Source organism: Girardinichthys multiradiatus, chromosome 22 (assembly GCF_021462225.1).
Source record: "Girardinichthys multiradiatus isolate DD_20200921_A chromosome 22, DD_fGirMul_XY1, whole genome shotgun sequence".
In the NCBI taxonomy this organism is placed as follows: Eukaryota; Metazoa; Chordata; class Actinopteri; order Cyprinodontiformes; family Goodeidae; genus Girardinichthys; species Girardinichthys multiradiatus.
This window is the reverse complement of record NC_061814.1, coordinates 39,318,606-39,336,691: the sequence shown is the minus strand read 5'-3', so window position 1 is coordinate 39,336,691 and position 18,086 is coordinate 39,318,606. Positions and strand designations below refer to the sequence as shown.

General features: G+C 41.5%; 1 protein-coding gene across 3 annotated transcripts in view; it reads right to left on the bottom strand.

Moving 5' to 3' along the window:
- Window positions 1–1,066: 1,066 nt before the first annotated feature.
- Window positions 1,067–18,086, bottom strand: part of LOC124859409 (gamma-aminobutyric acid receptor subunit pi) — a 94,815-nt gene continuing 77,795 nt past the window's right edge. For all 3 annotated transcript variants that reach the window (XM_047352182.1, XM_047352181.1, XM_047352183.1), the window contains 3 exons: window positions 17,913–18,065; window positions 9,695–9,885; window positions 1,067–7,899 (listed from right to left, as the gene is read on the bottom strand). In XM_047352182.1, the coding sequence (XP_047208138.1) occupies window positions 7,534–7,899; window positions 9,695–9,885; window positions 17,913–18,065 (710 nt within the window). In that variant the 3' untranslated portion in view covers window positions 1,067–7,533. The remainder of the gene's footprint in view (window positions 7,900–9,694; window positions 9,886–17,912; window positions 18,066–18,086) is intronic.

Genomic DNA, 18,086 nt, shown 5'->3' with positions numbered 1-18,086 from the left:
AGCAGTGACCGTCATACAGCAGACAAAATTATTTCTCCAATTATTTTGGCATTAAGACATTAAATATGAATGGCTTTGTATTCAGTTATTTTGAGGGGACTGATTGATTTGCATTATATCAAAGTGTTTACCCATGGAAAAAATGTAATCAAATATTTAAAGAAATGTGAGGGTGTACTCACTTTTGTAAGATACTGTATTCAATGATTATGTTTATTTTAAGGTGTCCACTTTCTACAAATGTAACACTAACTCTGCAATAGTTCATTCATTATAAGACTAAAAGGGGATGTTTTATCAAAAGTTAATTGAGGTTTCAAATATTATGTAAGTTGTTTAAACTTAGCACTGTGTCACACTGTGTGGGTCTCACAGGAGTTTTAAGGAATGTGTTTTGTAACCTAAAATTCTGAGTTCTAATACCTAATATTATTTTGAGGAGGAAAAAAAGGATGAGCAATTCAATGTTTTGGGACCACCGTTTATCCATTATCTTTCAGAACCAGAACCATCCCAACAGCACAGGAAGAGAGAGTGCCTACTGTGGGTCAGAGGTTGCTGCTGCTCACTTTGCCAGAACCACTTGTATTTCATTGCCTCTCACTTTATATTTGGAATTGGGTGAAACAAAAACTAAAAAGGAAGTCATTGACAGCGTAATCAAATGTTTAGCTTTTTGTACTCTCATATCGTCAAGATCTCTCAACAATTTGGAGCATCCAAGTCATTGCTTGAGAAATAAAACTTAATACCCCCTCTGTGTTTACTTCTCAGCAGACATGCACAAGAAAGTATTTTTATTGTACTTTTCCTCTGTCTTAACCCATAAAAATGGCAACAAAACAACAAAATACCAGTTTTTTAATGTCTGCATTTAAGCATAACATGTTCTTTTTATAAATATCAAACTTTATGTTCATATTTATTGTGATGGCTAAGCAGGTTTTCCAGCTATTGGCACTTATATTATGTTGGAATGGAGGCAAAATGGTTCATTTGATGAAAGTGTGCCCACCGGCTCCACACTACTGAACACTTTCAAAACAATTGTCAAAACATCAACGAGTAACACATTAAACCTTTTTTATTGCTATCATTCAGATTCATACACCAATAAACATGCATAGTGGTATTATTTATTTACATTAGATTAACTGGATGTTACTACTGTATATACATACATATTACAAGAAAATGTCCTATGAAGGAAAGTTGTCCAATCAGCTTGAAGCATATAACTGACATAATACCCACACCAGGGGACAAAAGATATAATTTTTTTTCATTTTCCTTTGAATATATCCAGACAATATCCAGTTGACATCCTCCTTCAGAATCATGCCTTCAGTATTGTACATTGTTCAGTCTGCGTGGTTGGAAAATATGGTCGGTATCACAGAGTACTATTGATTTGATATTTGAGCATTTGGATCGCCTCAGATAAGGGGTTCTTCCTGTCGTAGTTCTTTGGCTTCTCATTTGCATGCATATGTTAAACTAAGCTAACTAAGCTATTAATAATAAAAAATGCTGGGGTGCTGTAAAAACAAAAAAGTTAATGTTTGCCAACACCCACAGCAAAAATGCCACTCAGTCTGGTGGAGGGGTTTGAGCATTTTGACTTAATCCCAATTTTTCATTATTGTAATTCAAAAGTGTTTGGCAACTAGCACTTTTGCAGCCAAGACATACGGTGACTACAATACTCATACAATCCTCACAATAAACTGTCAGTCAGCCTCTTACACTGAGTAATTCTGTATGTTAAACATAACAAATTAAAGAACGTAGAAGGAAAAAAGGTACACCAAAAATCATGCAGAAAGGGAAATGAACTAAAAAGATATCCCACAAAAGATAGAAATTCAAATAATTGTTTATAGATGGCAGACTGCAAAACAGATATAAAATCATGGAGCTAAAGCAGGTCATTGACTATACAGTGACAGTTTAGTTTTCCATGACAAACTAAGGATTAGTTCTATAAACATTAACTTGACTGACAATTCAGGTTTTTATTTTTTATCAAGTCTGAGTTTTTCACTGTAATACTGAGCAAAAAGCAAGAAATAAACATGCACCTCTGTATTTCAGCTGAATAATGATGTCAGTCTGAGTGTTGTCGTGTTCATCCCCTCACTGACTTCATGCGGTTTAAGGATTCTCTAATGACTATAGAAACATAAATGGTAGAATCGTTTCAGCAAAGCACTTTAAGCATTTGAAACTAAAAGGAAACTAACAACAATGAAAGCAACTTATTTGGTTCAATTTCATGCGAGCAAACAAACCGTGGCATTGTTAATTCTGATATTTTACATTTTTGCACCTGTTCACCAGATATGTGATGAAAGGGATGCCTAAACACTGTAACTTAGTCACAAGCCAATGTTCAAAACACCCCTGATTTTGAGAGTAGTAGGTTTGGGCTGGTTGGGAAAACGAAGATGACAAAGATAGAAATATCTTTCAAGCTCCATAAGAGAAGTATAAAATTGTACTTCTTTAAGCGAGAGCAAGAGCAATCATTACATTATGACCACCTGCCTAATATTGGACCAGTTCCCCTTTTGTTGACTCATTGACGCATGGCCTTCACTAGACCCTTGAAGGTGTGCTGCGGTATCTTGCGCCACAGCAGAGCAGTAGTGCAAGAAACCACAGCATTTAAAGGATCTGCAAATTACAGAAGTCCGGTAATTTGCAACTTCATGGATTTAAGTTTGTCCAGCAGATGCTCATTTGGAGTTAGATATGGGGAATTTAAAGACAAAGTCAACACCTCAAACAGGTTGTTGGGCTCCTCAAACTGTTCCTTAAGCTTTGCTATGTGGCAGGGAGCCTAATCCTGCTGAAAGAAGGCCCAGTCATCTGAACTGTTTCCATAAATGTGTCTACATAGTCTACAACGTTTGAGTAGGTGGTATGTCAAGGTTCTATTCACAAAGGTGGCAGAACCAATGTGTTTTTGGAGCAGAACATTGCGCATATCATACTACTGCGTCAGATGGCTTGCCATCTTTTTATAGTGCATCCTGGTGCTATGTGTTCCCCAGATAGCCAATGCACCCTGAAGAGGCCATTTGTGAGTTGTAAGAAAATATTTGATTCATAGGACCAGACCAACGTCTTCCATTGCTTCTTAATCCAGTTCTTCTGTTCATGTACCCATTCTTGATTATTTTAGCAGTGGACAGAGGTCAGCATGGACAACTTTACTATAGTGAACCTATATGCATGAAACTGAAGTAGACTGTGTATTCTTGCCCTCGTCTATCAGAGCCAGCATTAATTTCTTCTGCAATTTGTCCAACAGCAGCTTTTTTGGGCCCAGCCTATCAAGAGACCAGCCTTTGCCCCCCATGTACAGCATTTGCCCCCCTGCCGCAGGTTCCTAACTTCTCCTTGCTTGGACCACTTTTGATAGAGACTGCCCACTGCAGACACATAGCTTCAGCTTTGTTAGATACTCTGACCCAGTCACCTGGCCACAACACATTCAAATTCCTATGCTTGTCCTTTTCCACTGCTTCTAACACATCAATTTTTGGAGACACAATGATCATAATATTATGCCTGGTGTATTTCTTACTGTGTCTAATTAGTTTTGTTCAGACCCTGTTACCATTACAGTTCAATGGGCGCAAGAAACATTTTGGATTAGTTGAGATGAAACAATGGATTCCTATAGTGTGTGAAGTTGCTGCAAAAACACAATCACTGACTATAATTGGAATGTGTTTTAATGGCTTTTAACATGTAAGAGACACTTCATAGCAACTTGCTGCCCCAGCATGGTTATATTAGCATTACTGGAATTTCTCCCTTCTTCGTAAGAGTGTAGCTGAAACCTGAATCATTAAAACTAAGAAACACTATGCTGCTATTTTCACAGTGTGCAGAGGCTTCCATTCTCTTTATATATTTTGGCCATTTCATTCCTCAAAAAGTTTGGCTACTGTGTTATGTGTTCCAAAAGCACAGTGGGAAAATAGCTGAAGCCACATAGAGAAATGCTGCCTAAATAATGTATTGCTCACCTTCTCACTGTACTTTAAAGTGTGCCTGTCATGTACACCCACATATCTAATTTGTTACCCCTGCCAAGTGAGCATTGACACCAAAGTGAAAATAATAATGTAAATTATTAAATCTAAATGTTTAAATATCAACAATTAGAGTTTGATACATGATGATGGTTTGTTTTTCTGTCTTTGTAACAAGTGTATTTCATACAGTAGAATGGGTGTTGTATGGAATAACATTAAATTTTCTTAAAGGGAAAATTAAGTTGAATTTAAGGCCAGTCCCAATGTATTTTACCAAAACTTGACATGAACAAGCAGTAGTAGCAATAATATGTTCCATGATAATGAAATATCCCTAAGAAACCCACTTTCATCAATTTCTATTAGTAAGGAAGGGGTTGGGTAGATATAGTTTCAGTGAAATGTTTTCATGAACACATCATGGGTATGAAGGTTGTTTAATTTTTTCAGGGCAAAACTATGATACAACGTACTACCTCAATGATTTGACAAACAAGATTTGGATGCACTGGTTTGGATTTGCTGTGGGTTTTCTCTCAAAATTACACATACAGGCCAACATACATACAAACATCCCAAGATTGCTAAATGTCATTAGAAATGTAATTAGTGAAGTGTTTTTTGTTGACATCAAGAATATTCTGCCATATTTCTGGCTGACTGGGTTGTGGTTGGTGCTTTGGGAAGGTCATTCCAAAAGTGTATTGCTAGCCTGCTTTATCAATTACAAAACCAGTTCTGATGTCATTGTCGTGACACTGGTGTTCCAACATGGTGTTCCAACATTGTGTTCCAACATTGCCATGAACTGAAAGGATCCCAAACCAAAAAAGAAAACCCTGCTCCAAATTGACTCAACTTTGGTAAGGCTGTTAAACCCATCAATGCTGTTCTATCAAACATGGGCATGGTAGCATCATGCTGTGCAACCTTTTTATGCCAGATGAATAAACAGCTAGATGGTTGAAATTTGGAAACAACTGGATCTTCTATAGAGATATTTATCCAGAAAATAAGCTACTGGAATGGACTTCCCAAAGCCTTGACCTTATATTTTGGAAGTTTGCTTAAAAGCTGTGTTCATGGCAAAAAAACAAGTAATTGCTTGAAATATTCTTATAAAAAGATATATCCAATATTCCATCTAGAATCATGCTAGAATGGCTGCACAGTACTGCAGTTGTTGACATGCCCAGGGTGTAGCCTGCCTCTCAATTAATGACTGATGGAGACAGACACCTGGCAACCCTGCAAGGACAAGAGAGTATAGACAATGAATGTATATATGTTGTAAATGAACTGAATTTTATATAGCGCTTTTCTAGTCAGACCACTCAAAGAGCTTCACATTAGAATCACATTCACCGAATCACACAAACAAAAGGCCACACATTCATACACCAATATGCAGATCAGTAGGCAACATAAGGTAAAGTGCCTTAAATTAGCTGGAATCAAACCCACAACTTCAAGACTGAAAGGCTACTACTCTTCCCACTGAGTCGCCCTGGTTGTATAAGCATTCTACCCAGGAAAAAGATTGATTCAAATAAAATCACTGAAATCTCAAAATTAATATGACATTCATGCCTCTGATTAGTACACGTTTATGAACTGTGTCTGTTGGTGTTTTTTCAGTTCGGTGTATTTTAGCGTTTATGCCAATAAATGCCTCTATACCTCAGTCACTGAACTTTTACCATTAAACATTTCTTACAGGTTGTTTTTGTTTTATGCTATTCAATATCATGTACTGTGCAAAAAATTCAGAATGTTCAAGTTTTATAGGGAGATACAGGGCACTTCAAACTCTTATGATGACTAGTGTCATAAAACTGGTTTCCACTATATTCATAGTATCAATCAAAAAAGATAAAATGCAGGCAAACAGAATCGTACTAACTAGTAAATAAAAACAACTCACAGAGTAACACAAAGAAAACAAAATTCAAAGAGTGGGAGGACTGATCATCTTTTGGAGAAAGGTTTATAGTTTTTTAAAACACACTCTCTGTTTCACTGATGGGTCATTTTCACCTCACACCTGCTATTTTTTCCCTACTTCCTCGTGAATGTTGGCTCTGCTAACAGAAAATAGAAGATGAAGTTAGAAAATATCAATTAACAATCCATCACAGCAGAGAATCAAAGTGCTGTGGGAATTTGCTCTCACATAACAGCCCTCGTGAAATCTGTCACAAAGCGTTAAATCACAGCTCTAGCTTAAAATAAATATATCTCAACTAGAAAGATGCAATAGCCTTTTCTTACTTTTGAATTATTAGAGTTGATCAAAGCCTGTGTTCTCTGGTAAGGCTGGCCTATTTCTTAGTAAAATAAAGGACTTATTTGGAAAAACAGGGCTGGAGAATAAGCAGCAAATTGGCATTGTTAAATAAGTCAACTTAGTTATATATCAGCATATTACTGGAAAGTTGTGTGAAAGGAAAAAGTGTGGTAGAAAAAGGTGTAGAAGCATCTGGGATAGCTGCAGCCTTGAGAGCATTGTGATGAAAGGCCTTTTAAGAGTTTAAGAGAGATCCACAAGGCATGGAGCTAATCACAAAACTGACTGTGGAAACTTTCAGTGTGAAAGTTTCACAGATTTGGGAGAAAGGGCATGGCCTGTGTTGGTTTACTGTGTTTTCTCAAGCCCTATGTCAGAGCAAGGGTCAACCAATAAGTTTTAGAGTACTTCATGCTTTTCTCTCCTGACAAACTTTATAAAGATTCTCATTTTATTTTTCAGCAGGACTTGGAACTCGCCCACAACACCATAGGTAGCAATTTCTGCTCTAATGACTGTGGTATCACTGTGCTTGATTGGCCAGCAAACTGGCCTGACCTAAACCCCAAAGAGAATCTACTGAGTGTTGTTAAGATGAAGAGGAGGGAGACATGACCCAACAATGCTGACAAGCTGAAGGTCATCTTTAAGGCAACCCAGGATTCCTCAACATCTCAGCAGAGCAACAGGCTGATTGCCATCATGTCATGCCACATTGATCCAGTAATTCATTCAAAAGAACACAAACCAAGTATTGAGTATATATAATGTACAGTAGATGGACATCTGTGGCGGACTGTTGACCTGTCCTGGATGTACCCCACCTCCTGCCAATAAGCACTGGAGATAGGCAAGTATGGATGGATGGATGAGTACATGGGCATAGATTTCAGCAGGCCGACATTTTAGCTTTGTTAGTAATATTGTAAGTTATTGAGATGCAACTGTTTTGCTATTTAAAATGAATCTGCAATTATGAGCAGTAGTTTTTCCAATAAATAAATAAATAGATAATTAAATAAGAACATTTCAGTTTGCTACTTTGCTCATGAATCCAAACATAGAAACTGTATAAACCTATCTCAGAACACACCTTGTTTTTACTTCCTGTACATATATACAGTAAAATACACTTCTTGTCAACATACGCTCTTTGCCTTACACTCTCTAAGACACACTGCTGCTCTTAAGTTAATACTAGAAGTACAGATAATATGTCCAGTAGAGCAGGTTGACAATGACAAAAGAAAGGGGGAAGGTAACTCTGGAGTAGTTGTCTATGTGGTGGGGGTTCTCGATATGACAGCAGCTTATAAAGCGGAGGATTTTGCGGAGTGTGGCAAGAGCGGTGAGGCACCAGTTGGTGGGCTCTGGAGGGGTCACTTCAGGCTTGGGCTCACTGCCCGAGGGACTTGAGGGGCTGACATTGAGTTCTGCTGAGGCAGGAGCCGGGATAGAAGTGATTGCAGGCTCCTTGCGTCTCTTGGCTCTGTTGGAGTGAGTGGAAATGGTGGTGACGATGCCATTCATTTCGTCGTCCATGTCGTGCATTTGGTGACCGTACTGCAAGAGAGGGAGTCATGATCATGAAATCAGGTTCTGATGGAAGCACAGAACAGAATGTAGACTTGGTAAGTAGTTGAGGGGTTGGTGAATATGATTATGATGACAAAGAGAAAAACCCTTATGTCACACCAAATCACTGTGATAATTAGACTTACAGCATCCTCCACATTTATTGCCATCCTTGGTAAAAATGTGTTAAAAACCTTTAAATAAGTTCTACTTTCATCAGAATAGAAAAATCTCACACCAAAAAATTCACAGAATTCAGCCATTAATTGTAATACTATTACGTGGAAAGCATGTTTTTCTTTCTGTTTTTTGCTGTATGATTAGTTCCACACTTTAAGGTGTCCCTAACAATTTCCAAAAATTTAAAGTAACTGAAGCATTTTGATAATTTATATGTAGCTTTTGAAACTGCTCAGTGTTACTCAGTGAACTTTTACTTTGTAATCTATTACTTCCTGTTTCCCTGGAGTTTATGTCGAGACACAGGTGGTGTTTTTAGATATCAAAACTTGGCATTGGAAAGGGGTGGGGGTGTTGCATGATCACCAGTTAAGGTTGTTAAGCACTTTCCCCTGACCCACATCTGAGAGACTTTCCTGGATTTTTAGTGGTTTTCAGGAGGAATGACTGCTTGGTGGTGTTCGTCAAACGAAGCCCATGTGGATTGGACCTGCGTCTTCCCCTCTGACTTTAGCATGAGTGCCTTATCAATGTCCAACAGGGTCATTTGTTAAAATGACATCTTCACAAACTGGAACCGTTTCTGCGGATGCCAGTATCATTGAAGCAGCTGCAGAGAAGATAAAATCTTGGGCTAACAGAAAAACACAGCATGGCCCAGCTAACAGGCCTGTTGCTAGTCATGAACGATTGGGATTTAGAAATTCAGAAGAAGTTGCTTGCCAAGCGTGGGATTTAAGCAACAACCACTACTGCATAAAACATATCCAGTTTCCCTTGCACATTCTTTAAAATGAGAAAGTCAAGAGAGCAGGCAGTTTAATTAGGGCAGATGTGTTTAACATTGTAAGCAAAAATTGGCTGTATTAAAGAGCTACTTGACTAATGACGACCATATTTTTATTCAGAGAAATAATTTAAAAGTTCAACAGAACTAAAACTGTGACAAACAAGGATGAATGAGGACTCAAATCTATGTTGCCACCATACACAGAGGAATATATTAAGGGAGGTAAAAATAACCTTCAAAGCACATGCTAACTGATTGTTTTGGGAAACAAAAGAAAAATGTAGGAGTTTTTGAGCGCAACATGCTGAAGTTGGTTCTGGTCGAGTCATCGTTGGTGTTTCAGCAGGATAGTGATGTAAAAAAAAAACACTCACAAATAGTTTTCCAAAACTGAAACTCAATTTTTTTCCCAGTCATCTCAGGACTCCATACCTAAATCCTATAAAAACCTGTACTGAGCTGAAGAGAAAACAGCATAAAAGGACCCAGGACTCTGAATGATGTGGAGCGATTGTGCAAAGAGGAATGGTTAAAGAATCCTCATGGATGCTGTACGTTTATGAAATGTTGCAGACAGAGAATAAACACTGTCCTATCGACAAAAGGGGTTTTGTGCAAATATCTGACAACCAAAGTGTAATATTGTTAACAATTATTTTTTAATATGGGATATTTTTTGCCATTGACTAAATGCCCGAAATGAAAAGTTGGCTTTTTCTTTTTTTTTTTCAGGAGTGGCAATAATGGTTAATGGTACTGTATGAGCATGAGCATTAACAACAATGCTTTAAAATATCTACCAAAGGGTCTCACCATCAGCATGTGAGCATTGGGGTGAGTGAGAGTGCAGAAGTGGGCCACAGCATACTCAATGAGTGCTCCAAATATGAAGCTGAAGCAGATTCCCAAGTAGACATCAATGGCCTTGATGAAGCAGTTGGCATTGGGCAGTGAAGTCCTGGCTCCCATCATCAGTGTGGTCATAGTCAGAACGGTTGTCACTCCTGTCAAACAATAAATTTAGAAGCATGGTCTAAAGTCATATGTGTTAAATGGGTTCTTGTTCAATGACCCATTCAAACCCATTATCTCCTTATACTGTGAGAAAAATGAATTTGCCTTTTATGATTAAAACATTGGAACCCTTCTGTGCCAGCCAAATACTGTTTCAGGTGAAATAATTCACTTTCCTTACTTTTCCGCAATTTGTTATATTAAAGATGCATTCTAAAAACAATTTTAATACAGATTTGTCTAGAAAAAACTCCACAAAAAATATTCCCAAAATGACAAGGTAAATTTATAAAAAATGTTCGTTCGTTCGTTCGTCGTCTTCCGCTTATCCAGGACCGGGTCGCGGGGGCAGCAGACTCAGCAGAGACGCCCAGACGTCCCTCTCTCCAGACACCTGCTCCAGCTCCTCCAGGGGGAGCCCAAGGCGTTCCCAGGCCAGCCGAGAGACATAGTCCCTCCAGCGTGTCCTGGGCCGTCCCCTGGGCCTCCTCCCGGTGGGACGTGCCTGGAACACCTCCCGAGGAAGGCGTCCAGGAGGCATCCGGTATAGATGCCCGAGCCACCTCAACTGGCTCCTCTCAATGTGGAGGAGCAGCGGCTCTACTCCGAGCTCCTCCCGGATGGCCGAGCTCCTCACCCTATCTCTAAGGGAGTGCCCGGCCACCCTACGGAGGAAGCTCATTTCAGCCGCTTGTATCCGTGATCTCGTTCTTTCGGTCATGACCCAAAGTTCATGGCCATAGGTGAGGGTAGGAACGTAGACCGACCGGTAAATTGAGAGCTTTGCTTTTCGGCTCAGCTCTCTCTTCACCACAATGGACCAGCACAGTGCCCCCATTACTGTGGCAGCTGCACCGATCCGTCTGTCGATCTCCCGCTCCATTCTTCCCTCACTCGTGAACAAGACCCCGAGATACTTAAACTCCTCCACTTGAGGCAGGAACTCCCCTCCAACCTGAAGAGGACAAGCCACCCTTTTCCGGTCGAGTACCATGGCCTCGGACTTGGAGGAGCTGATCCTCATCCCAGCCGCTTCACACTCGGCTGCGAACCGCCACAGCGCATGCTGTAGGTCTTGGCTAGAGGGGGCCAGCAGGACCACGTCATCCGCAAAAAGAAGAGACGAAATCCACTGGTCCCCAAACCAGACCCCCTCCGGCCCTTGGCTGCGTCTAGAAATCCTGTCCATAAAAGTTATGAACAGGACCGGCGACAAAGGGCAGCCCTGCCGGAGTCCAACATGCACTGGGAACAGGTCCGACTTAGTGCCGGCAATGCGGACCAAACTCCTGCTCCGCTCGTACAGGGACCGGATGGCCCCTAATAAAGGGCCCCCGATTCCATACTCCTGGAGCACCCCCCACAGGGCATCACAAGGGACACAGTCGAATGCCTTCTCCAGGTCCACAAAACACATGTGAACCGGTTGGGCAAACTCCCATGAACCCTCGAGCACCCTGTAGAGGGTATAGAGCTGGTCCAGTGTTCCACGGCTGGGACGAAAACCACACTGTTCCTCCTGAAGCCGAGGTTCGACTATCGGTCGGACTCTCCTCTCCAATACCCTGGCGTAGGCCTTACCAGGGAGGCTGAGGAGTGTGATCCCCCTGTAGTTGGAACACACCCTCCGGTCCCCCTTCTTATAAAGGGGGACCACCACCCCAGTCTGCCAGTCCAGAGGCACTGTCCCCGACCGCCACGCAATGTTGAAGAGGCGTGTCAACCATGACAGCCCTACAACATCCAGACACTTGAGGTACTCAGGGCGGATCTCATCCACCCCCGAAGCCTTGCCACCGCGGAGCTTTTTAACCACCTCGGTGACTTCAGCCTGGGTGATGAAAGAGTCCAACCCCGAGTCCCCAGCCTCTGTTTCCACCACGGAATGCGTGATGGCAGGATTGAGGAGATCCTCGAAGTACTCCTTCCACCGCCCGATAATGTCCTCAGTCGAGGTCAGCAGTCTCCCGCCCCCACTATAAACAGTGTTGGCAAAGCACTGCTTCCCCCTCCTGAGGCGCCGGACGGTTTGCCAGAATCGCTTCGAGGCCAACTGGTAGTCCTTCTCCATGGCCTCACCGAACTCTTCCCAGGCCCGAGTTTTTGCCTCTGCCACAGCCCGGGCCGCAGCACGCTTGGCCTCACGGTACCCGTCAGCCGCCTCAGGAGTCCCACAAGCCAACCACAGCCGATAGGACTCCTTCTTCAGCTTAACAGCATCCCTTACTGCCGGTGTCCACCACCGGGTTCTGGGATTGCCGCCACGACAGGCACCGCAGACCTTACGGCCGCAGCTATGGGCAGCAGCATCGACAATAGATGCAGAGAACATGGTCCACTCGGACTCTATGTCTCCAACATCCCCTGGGATCTGGTCGAAGCTCTCCCGGAGGTGGGAGTTGAATACATCCCTGGCCGAGGGCTCCGCCAGGCGTTCCCAGCAGACCCTCACTATGCGCTTGGGCCTGCCGAGTCTGTCCAGCTTTCTCCTCCTCCAGCGGATCCAACTCACCACCAGGTGGTGATCAGTGGACAGCTCAGCCCCTCTCTTCACCCGAGTGTCCAAAACATGCGGCCGAAGGTCTGATGATACGACAACAAAGTCGATCATCGACCTCCTGCCTAGGGTGTCCTGGTGCCAAGTGCACTGATGGACACCCTTATGTTTGAACATGGTGTTCGTTATGGACAATCCGTGACTAGCACAGAAGTCCAATAACAAAACACCACTCGGATTCAGATCGGGGAGGCCATTCCTCCCGATCACGCCTCTCCAGGTGTCACTGTCGTTCCCCACGTAAAAATGTCAAAATAATAACCACCCTCTAGTCTTCTAGGGCTGTGGATCCCAAACGTTTTTGACTGGTGTACCCCTGGGCCATTTGCTATACCACGGGTACACCCTCCAGTGTATCCCTTAGGATATATATATATATATATATATACAGGGGTTGGACAATGAAACTGAAACACCTGGTTTTAGACCACAATAATCTATTAGTATGGTGTAGGGCCTCCTTTTGCAGCCAATACAGCGTCAATTCGTCTTGGGAATGACATATACAAGTCCTGCACAGTGGTCAGAGGGATTTTAAACCATTCTTCTTGCAGGATAGTGGCCAGGTCACTATGTGATACTGGTGGAGGAAAACGTTTCCTGACTCGCTCCTCCAAAATACCCCAAAGTGGCTCAATAATATTTAGATCTGGTGACTGTGCAGGCCATGGGAGATGTTCAACTTCACTTTCATGTTCATCAAACCAATCTTTCACCAGTCTTGCTGTGTGTATTGGTGCATTGTCATCCTGATGCACGGCACCGCCTTCAGGAAACAATGTTTGAACCATTGGATGCACCTGGTCCTCAAGAATGGTTCGGTAGTCCTTGGCAGTGACGCGCCCATCTAGCACAAGTATTGGGCCAAGGGAATGCCATGATATGGCAGCCCAAACCATCACTGATCCACCCCCATGCTTCACTCTGGGCATGCAACAGTCTGGGTGGTACACTTCTTTGGGGCTTCTCCACACCGTAACTCTCCCGGATGTGAGGAAAACAGTAAAGGTGGACTCATCAGAGAACAATACATGTTTCATATTGTCCACAGCCCAAGATTTGCGCTCCTTGCACCATTGAAACTGACGTTTGGCATTGGCATGAGTGACCAAAGGTTTGGCTATAGCAGCCCGGCCGTGTATATTGACCCTGTGGAGCTCCCGACGGACAGTTCTGGTGGAAACAGGAGAGTTGAGGTGCACATTTAATTCTGCTGTGATTTGGGCAGCCATGGTTTTATGTTTTTTGGATACAATCCGGGTTAACACCCGAACATCCCTTTCAGACAGCTTCCTCTTGCGTCCTCAGTTAATCCTGTTGGATGTGGTTCATCCTTCTTGGTGGTATGATGGCATTACCCTGGATACCGTGGCTCTTGATACATCACAAAGACTTGCTGTCTTGGTCACAGATGCGCCAACAAGACGTGCACCAACAATTTGTCCTCTTTTGAACTCTGGTATGTCACCCATAATGTGTGCATTTCAATATGTTGAGCAAAACTGTGCTCTTACCCTGCTAATTGAACCTTCACACTCTGCTCTTACTGGTGCAATGTGCACTCAATGAAGACTGGCTACCAGGCTGGTCCAATTTAGCCATGAAACCTCCCACACTAAAATGACAGGTGTGTCAGTTTCATTGTCCAACCCCTGTATATGAAAACTGAAATGTTCTTTCTTCATTTTCTACCTACTGTATTTATATATAATTTCTATATCTTTTTCTTTATGTTTTAACTGGCTCTTTATCATTCCCTATCTGTCCATCTTTCTGTCTATATCACATCTTTTATCTATTTCTGTCTCTTCATCTTTTAATCTTTATATATTGTCTTTCTTTTTCATCTATCAATCAGTCTGTCTGTCTGTCTGTCTGTCTGATTGATTGATTATCACTCTTGTAGAGCCTAGGGGATTATTTCACCTCTGACAGCAGGTCGAGTTCAGAATCTTTATTCTGCTGCCATCAAAATGAAATTCCGCGCTTTTAAAAACCGCAGATATCCGTGCTTGCTATCCAGGTTTCAGTGGGATGTTTTTCTGTCCGCTCTCTCTCCGCTGTTGGGAGCGTGTGTTCACCTGCTAGCGAGCATACATAACTCAGCTTGTCAGCATCGACACAGAGTATGAGGAGGACATAGAAATTAGAGTAGCGACAATGCATGGATAGAAATCGCTCATGATGTAATCTATTTCAATGAATGACATGAGCTACCTTTTGGGCGGGGCGGAGTGCCCCACTCGGATAAGTCCTCAATACACAGACATTTAAAAAAAAGTATCTGCAACAGAACACTTAACAAAAATAATACTCAGGCTACCTATGTCAGTTTGTTTTCATCATTTAAGTGAGCTGTAATATGACACCTGAGCTTGCTTGTCCTTGATAAACTTTGATAGATCAGCAGAGTGGAAACAGCTGTTACATTTCACTCTCTTTGTAGCAAAAAGACACCCCTGCTTTAGTCTTTCCCATCTGTAGTTGTTTTATTGTGCCTCTTTTGCTCTTTTGGTTGATAAAGGTACATTTCCATGTACCCCCTGCAAAGTGCTTACGTACCACTAGGGGTATGAGTACCCCCGGTTGAGAATCACTATTCTACGGTATGCCTCTATAAACTTGATACACCTGTGTTGAAGATAATTTCCCCATTATTCTTTACAGATCATTTCAAACTCAGTCAGTTTGGATTGTCAAAGACAGTAGACAGACTGGGAACAAGCTATTAAAACATTTAATAAGGATCTATTTTGAAAATGCTTGGTTTCTGCTCTGAGATGCACTATCAAGTGTGTTTATTCAAGTGAATTTAGCGCAAGTTCTCTCCATTCAGGGGATGCACAGTGGTGCAGTTGGTAGCATTGCTGCCTTGCAGCAAGAAGGTCATAGATTCTACTCCCAGCCGGGGAGTCTTTCTGCATGGAGTTTGCATGTTCTCCCCGTGCATGGTGGGTTCTCTCCGGGTACTTCGGCTTCCTCCCACAGTCCAAAAACATGACTGTTCGGTTAATTTGTCTCTCTAAATTGCCTCGAGGTGTGAATGGTGTGTGCCTGGTTGTTTGTTCTCTGTGTCTCTGTGTTGCCCTGCGATGGACTGGCAACTTGTCCAGGGTGTACACTGACTCTCACCCGTAGACCTCTAGAGATAGGCACCATCTGCCCCACGACCCTGTATGGAGGAAGCGGGTATTAAAAATGGATGGATGAACTTCATTCAACTTGCAGACACATCTGCAGAATTATCAGTGGAAATCTAATTAACTTGAGCTCAATTTTGTGTGTCATAGCAACGGGTGAAAAGATGTATTCATCACTTGTGTTTTAAAATATTACATTTAAAATACAAAACCCAAAAAATGTCTGACAAAACATGAAAAACTTCACAGGAATACTCTCTGGTGGATCACAGAAACTAAGACTTAAGTAGAAACGTTTCACTCAACCATTATATGAAGGACAATATTCAAACCGGTCCTTTATAAAATCCTGATTTTTACAATTAAAGCAGACTGCATTTCACCAACCTAATAACACAACCTGACCTGACCTTACTTGCTAGGAAATTATTAAAAACTGATACTGCAGATGGAATATTTATTACCAAATCAGTTTAAAAACCCTTAATCTGTTGAACATAAGTGATCTGTTGCACCTAAGCATAAGTGTTTCCAATATTCTTGGAAAGTATGATCATCTACTTGCTGCATGTTGAAAAATAAATTGTGTAAAAATAAACTGGTTGAATGTCTTCAACAGATTGCCACACTGACAGGTACATGCCAGATCACACAGCTTTCAGCTGAAAGTTTCCACAAGGAAAAATATAAAAAACATTACTACTGTTTATTGATGTGTATGTAAAAATCTTGGCTAAATGGGCAAAGTACTCAAATTCTTCAAACCAAACTATTTATCTGTTTTTTTTCTGCTCTGCACTGAGGATGCTATTGTGTTGTAAACCTGCGTTTTTCAGAAATAAATCAAACACCATCAATAGAAAATTTCCAAAAAAAAGAATTACAAATTATGTTTTTATATTGATAAAATTACCTATTTATGAAGAAGTGGCAAACAATTATGCTAGCTACTAGAACAGTTACAAAACACATTGTTTTGAGGTCATACTGTAAGACATTTTCTATGATCACATAGTGATACAATAGTGTCTAGGCAGACAGTGATGAAAGGATTATAGTAATTATAGTTTCATTTTCTAAGCTCTGTAATTTGAATAATTTAGGATGTGTGTTAAAGAACAGTAAAGGTGGTCAATGAATGAAACAAAGAGATAATTTAGCTCATCAAAGCAAATAGCAAGATGGATTGAAAAATGGCTTGATTGTCATGCAGACGGGTTGTTAAATCATTTCTGTGATGAGAGCTATTCATTGGCCCTATCTCAATTTCCAGGCCTTCAGTCGTGCCATCTGGCTCACGTTCAATGACACCAACAAAAAATACTGAAACCTTGTCTAAAGTTTTTACATGCATCTAAAATGTCACGTAATGCAATTGGAGTAAGATAAATCTGATGAGATTCACAAAAAAATGGCACCAACGAGTTACAGGCAACATGGACCAAACGCTGACCTTATCAAATATTCTGCTAACCTTCTTGTGCTTTGAGGATTAATATTCTGCTAGCCTTCAAACATTAGAACGAGTGCAGTCAGGTGGATATCAGTGTTTGGATCTTTACTCCAAACAGGATGAATATTAGAGAGACTTTTTTCTCTCTGTGTATCAGAGAGTACAGAGACGACATCTTGAGTTAATTCAACCCTCTGAGATTGCCAGGGAAGTAGTCACACCCCTATCTTGGCTGACTCATGTTGGGGTTAGTCAGACTATGTGTCAGTCACAGACAGATGGACTGTGTGACCAGCTTGCTGGTGGATTTACAGCAAAAACACACCAGGACTGGGGCAGATCGGTGTATTACACACATCTTTGAAAGGTGGTGCAAAGTGCACTTGCAGGCTTGGTTCTGCGATGCTAGCCTGGTTTAAGAAAGATGTGTACATGACTTGGTCGACTTCGTGATTTATGAACAGCCACAGTAATCTGTGTTAGGTGCTTGTTTTTACAGGTTTATGATGGAACTGTTTGGTAAAAGATAATTTTGATACACGAATGCCTCCGAATTACACTGATGTATGAGCTGAGTCCACCTTTTTCAATCCTAGTCTGGCTTTCTTGGACAAGTACAAATATAGAAAATTGATGTAGATGGAATTTTCTGAAGAGAGTGCAGATGGGCTGCAATAGCCAGGATGTGCATGCCCATGAAATGTGGACCCTTAAGCAGCAATCTGATTCACAACCTCCTCAAATAGGGCTCCCATACTCAAAGACGTTTCTCATGTCATTTTTTAGTTTGTCATTTTTGACTCATGATACATTTTACTTGAGTCAAAAATTATTATCTCCTGTGTGTATTACCAAACATATGTATACCTATACAAATTCGAGCTGGAACAGAGGATAAGGAAATCCAGAAAGACACCCATGAGAGGACCACCAGCAGGCTTGATGGGACATAAGTCTCCAGGATGAAATACAGAATGCTCCTTTTCAGCTCAAAGTGGAAAACCAGTCTGGGGTAATGACCTTTTGCGAGAAGAAAGCAAA